This window comes from Lactuca sativa, chromosome 6 (genome assembly GCF_002870075.4).
Source record: "Lactuca sativa cultivar Salinas chromosome 6, Lsat_Salinas_v11, whole genome shotgun sequence".
Classification (NCBI taxonomy): Eukaryota; Viridiplantae; Streptophyta; class Magnoliopsida; order Asterales; family Asteraceae; genus Lactuca; species Lactuca sativa.
Window position 1 is genome coordinate 164,126,818 of NC_056628.2, and position 4,917 is coordinate 164,131,734.

General features: G+C 32.6%; 1 protein-coding gene across 1 annotated transcript; it reads left to right on the top strand.

The window, feature by feature from the left end:
• Positions 1-258: 258 nt before the first annotated feature.
• Positions 259-3,159, top strand: LOC111891619 (uncharacterized). The gene is made up of 9 exons (XM_023887683.3): positions 259-492; positions 1,298-1,357; positions 1,456-1,674; positions 1,759-1,797; positions 2,113-2,199; positions 2,286-2,346; positions 2,442-2,566; positions 2,663-2,754; positions 2,877-3,159. The coding sequence occupies exons 1-9, from the start codon at positions 445-447 to the stop codon at positions 2,989-2,991; spliced, it is 846 nt and encodes a 281-aa protein (XP_023743451.1). The 5' UTR covers positions 259-444; the 3' UTR covers positions 2,992-3,159.
• The last annotated feature ends 1,758 nt before the right edge of the window (positions 3,160-4,917 follow it).

Below are 4,917 nucleotides of genomic sequence, written 5' to 3' on the forward strand. Positions count from 1 at the left end.
TAAACCGTTTGCCTTTTTACAAAATTAATTTGTTTTGTCGATAAGTTATAGACATTTTTGAATAGTTAGTGTATTTTCTTTTTTTTTTTTTTAAATTTTTTATAAAGGTTTTAATTAGGGTTAACATGGTAAATATACCATGAACTCGATGATGTTTTGCCGTCTCCAGTTTAACCTCCTTCCAGAACCTAAGAAAAAGGAAGTTGTGAAATGTCAGTAATACCCTCCCGTGATCATCGAAACTACACTCCTTACATGGTAATTTAAGTAAATGCAAGTGGTTATTCAGGGATCTGGTTCAACTTTGTCAAATCTTCAATAAGAAAAAGCAAAATGGATCTTAGAACCCACAATCTCCGATCGATCCCTTCCGTGGGGTTTTGATTTCAGGAATAATAAATCTAGTGATTGTGTGTGTGTGTGCGCGTGTGTTCTGCTTCGTTCATGGCGGCCCCGTTCTTTTCTACGCCGTTTCAGCCATTTGTTTATCAGGTATTCTTAATTTTACTTCCAGGTTTTTGTTTTTGTTGAATTTGATTCAATTTATGGTGTTTCTTTGTGAAGAATTCAAATTGAACATATGCGTGTTTATTATTGTAATAATCTGAATTGTAACAGAGCCTGATGAATTCTAATCTACTACTAAACCTCCGTGATTTTCGAGTTTGTTAATTATACTTGCTTTGATATGCTACCGATGATCGTATTAATGATCGTGTACAAATAGTAAATTAACAGTGGTTTTTTATGCCGATCTCCCAGAAGGGATACTCCTTGTTCAAATGTAGGTTTTTTTTTACAGAACCTTGTTATCGGACACCTTGGAGAACTTGAATCTAGATATCGTCATCAATAGAAAATATAATGAAAAGGGGAATTAGGGTTTATGCGATATTTGATGTAAATTGTTGATTTCTTCATGTGACTTATCTTCAATCTAAACCCAATCAGTTACTTTTACCAGCGACTGCATCTGCAAAATCATAACTTCCATTGGTATATGAGATGCTGATTGCAATTTTGGAGCAAGAAAAAGAATTTTCTTCACATTATATCCTGTAACTATGTTTTCTTAAGACAGTTCAATAATGTCATTACAATAATTGCTATTACTACTATTTTCTCTGTTAGATTGAAGAATCTTTGCATTTACATTAACCAAGAGTCTGAAAGGACTCACCTTTTTTGAAGCAACAATGAGTTTCAGTTCTCCTGTGATGATAATACTGACATTATCTTATCTGGCATTCTTTCTTACATTCACAATAATCTGACTCATGGTATTGACTTTCAATAGAATCAACAAGACGATGTTACACCTTTTCAGATTTTAGGTGGTGAGGCTCAGATTGTTCAGGTATTTCTTTTGTAATTAAAATTTTCCATAGAAATTATATCTCCATCAAAACAACCTATAACTGTATCTGTATTTCCCCTCTGGATTGTTTATTCCAGATAATGTTGAAGCCAGAAGAGAAAGTGAGTGCAAGACCAGGTTGTATGTGCTACATGTCTGGAACTACTCAAATGGAAAATGTTTATGCCCCTGAAAATGAAGCAGGAATGTGGCAATGGCTATTTGGGAAGAATGTGACTAGCACAGTGTTTTTAAATACCGGTTCAAATGATGGATTTGTTGGCATTGCTGCACCTTCTCTAGCAAGAATTCTTCCGGTTTGTATCATCCTAGCTTATATATAGTTGATTAATCTATCATGTTGGATTCTTGATTTTGTTAATTTATTGCTTATGCTGCAGATTGATTTAGCAAAATTTGGTGGCGAAATTTTATGCCAGGTATATTTGATTCTTCGACTGTTTTCACCTTTCTTTCTTTCATCCATGAGATCGGATGATTAGAGCAGTTTCTGCTCCATGGATGACCGGAGCAGTTTGTTTGTTCCGGTCATCCATGATGACCGGAACAGAATGTAGATTCTGTTCCGGTCATAATGGTCAGAGCAGATTAGATTAAATTAATCTGCTCTAGTCATCTAATGACTGTAGCATGTTATGTTATAGTCATCGTGTATCGGATGACATAAAAGCTGCAGTCATCCGATATAGGATTATTAGAAGTCTGTATCTGACTTTGTGAGTATTATTTTGTAGCCAGATGCGTTCCTTTGCTCTGTTGGTGATGTGAAGATCAGTAATACTTTTGATCAGAGGGCGCGTAATGTTGTACCTGGTATAGAGGTTAGATTATGTTTTGATTATTTACCCTAACAATTTTTAATTATTTATTTTTCCATCAAATGATTTTGTTATGTTGTTGTATGTAGGGATTCTTGAGACAAAAACTATCTGGCCAAGGGTTGGCATTCATAACAGGAGGTGGATCTGGTAGGCTTTTTATATGACATTATATATATAAAAAGTAAATAACATTTTCAGTTTATTTGACCTTTTTTTTTTTTTTTTTTTTTTTGTGGTGTTAGTGGTGCAGAAAAATCTTGAGGTGGGGGAGACACTTGCAGTTGACATGTCCAGCATTGTGGCTGTGCCATCTACAGTAAATGTGCAAATAAAATATAATGGACCAATGAGAAGAGTAGTCTTTGGGGTAACTTTTTGATGAATTACTTCCTACTTTTTCTTTTTTCTGTTTATTTTTTATCTAGAAGCTTTTGTTTTTTCTTAAAAAAATGATTTTACACAGGGGGAGAATCTGGTAACAGCAATGTTGACAGGACCTGGTATTGTTTTTATTCAGAGCATGCCGTTTCCTCGGCTTTCTCAACGTATTGCTAGGTAACACTTTTTATTTATTTGATTATTTCCTATATTGGTAAAAAAAAAAAAACTAAAGTGTACATTCATACATTGTTATTTTTTGCAATTGTTGTTTGAATTAAGTTGAATAAATTTTACAGGGCAGTGACGTCACCAAACATGAGGGACAATCCAAAGTTGTTCATGCAGATAGCGATATTTTTCTTTCTTGCTTATGTTGTGGTTGTTTCATCATTGATCTTGACTGACATTTGACTTGTTTTGGTTTTCTAAACCCCAAGTATACTTGATTGAACTGGTTGAAAACTCTATCTAGCCCTAGTCTACTTAATTATGGTTAAGAGAATGTATGATCTATAAAGTTTTTTTTTATACTTTGTTTTGCTTGATACTAGCTTAAAAAAATTGTAAATTTATTGTTTACTTTTTTGGTTTTATGGTGTTTGGATGTATGTTTAGTAATTAGAATCATATAGCCCATGCGACTAAAGTCACTAAAGCTTAGTGTTTGAGGTGCGATAGAAGTTGATATTTATGAATTTCACCACTTGTTATTCACGATTAACTAAAAATAATTCTTTATAAGTTTACACACATGATTTAATGGTCATTCAAACCCAAAATGGATTGTTTCGGATTTGGGATCTCATGGGTACCTGTCCATCCAAGTGATCACTTATTTAAAGAAAATTTGAAATGTGATACCCACCCTCATTCCACCATCCCAGAATAACATTTTAGACTTTCTCAAATCGAATCAACATGGATTTGGATGTAAAAGTGATTTAGGTTTATCCGGTATGTTCTTTATAACTTGTACATCTGTTACATTATAGCTTATAAAAATGAAAACTGTTGAATTGAATCAAATGCCCTTATCCAAAGTTCGAGAACTTGTCCAAATGGATATGTTTTTTTTTTTTTTTTTTTCAAATACATACTCACTATGCATTTCTTGGTAATTATTATCAAAGCTAGTAAGTAGTAGTGTATAGGGATAAACATTTAACCCAGTGGAACCAAATCAGACTAAAAAAAACCAGAACCAATTGGAACGGAGGTATTCAATCTGGTTTCTGGTTCTCTATTTCGGGAAAATCGGTTATTGGTTTTTCGGTTCTTGGTCCGAATCCGGACTGATGCTCATCCCTGGTAGTATAATAGACATGCTTGTTTGAAATAATGATCTATGGTTGAAATTCGAAGAGCATGTTCATAACACATGTTCGAAATAGAAACCCTATCCAAAATGGGATGAACAATTCCTAAATGCATCCTATAGTGTTTGCTTTACTAACTTGATATATTGTTATTTCAACAGATTGTGTGTACGGTGCTTCGTTGATATTGAGATCCCACACCCATTGGTTGATGAACAAATTTATTGGTCGGTAAGATCTCATACCCATTGGTTGATGTTGCACGTGTCATCAATTATTGATTATTTAGAGGGTTTAAGTTAGAATATGAGTTAAGTCATTTGGCATTATAGTGAATCGGTTCACTATTACAAATACAAGTTGACTCATATGTGGTCATTATATAATGTTTCATACATCAATCATGTTGCACCCATAACAATATTGTATCTTATGTGGATAAATCATTTTTTAAGAGGAAGAATCAATTCTCTTCTTTTTATTAACAACTTAAAGTCATAAACCATAAAGATCACTTAACAAAAATAATTTGAAAAAATATAAACCATAATCATTCATAGTTTCATATTATAGTTTGTAATTAATACCTTAATGATAACAAGACACATTTGAGCTTAATTTATTTAAAAAAATATATATTGTTAAGATGATTTGATATCTATCTATTATTTTAAAAATAAAAATATTTGTATAGGGATAGTTGCTAATTGATAACACTTAATATATATATATATATATATATATATATATATATATATATATATATATATATATACTAGTCGTTTACCCGCGCTAAGCGACGGGTGCGAATAATCTATTTCAAAAATTATTTTCTAGAGACGATTTTTTTTGGACAAATGAAAGTGGGGTGTGGTGGTGAGAGCTAGAGTTCTCTTTCGTCGACTGCGATGTGATGAAAGAAAGTGAGAGTAGAAAATAAGAGAAGAATGAATTCGGCTAACTTCACATCCGATATTTAAAGGACAAGAATCACATTCGATATTTAAGGGATAAGAATCAC

What these genes read in the sequence shown, in the direction of transcription:
- LOC111891619 (XM_023887683.3), top strand. Translation starts at nt 445, where the DNA reads ATGGCGGCCCCGTTCTTTTCTACGCCGTTTCAGCCATTTGTTTATCAG. An exon ending in CTCTAGCAAGAATTCTTCCG is followed by an intron (nt 1,675 to 1,758) that starts GTTTGTATCATC and finishes CTTATGCTGCAG; the next exon opens with ATTGATTTAGCAAAATTTGG. An exon ending in CATAACAGGAGGTGGATCTG is followed by an intron (nt 2,347 to 2,441) that starts GTAGGCTTTTTA and finishes TTGTGGTGTTAG; the next exon opens with TGGTGCAGAAAAATCTTGAG.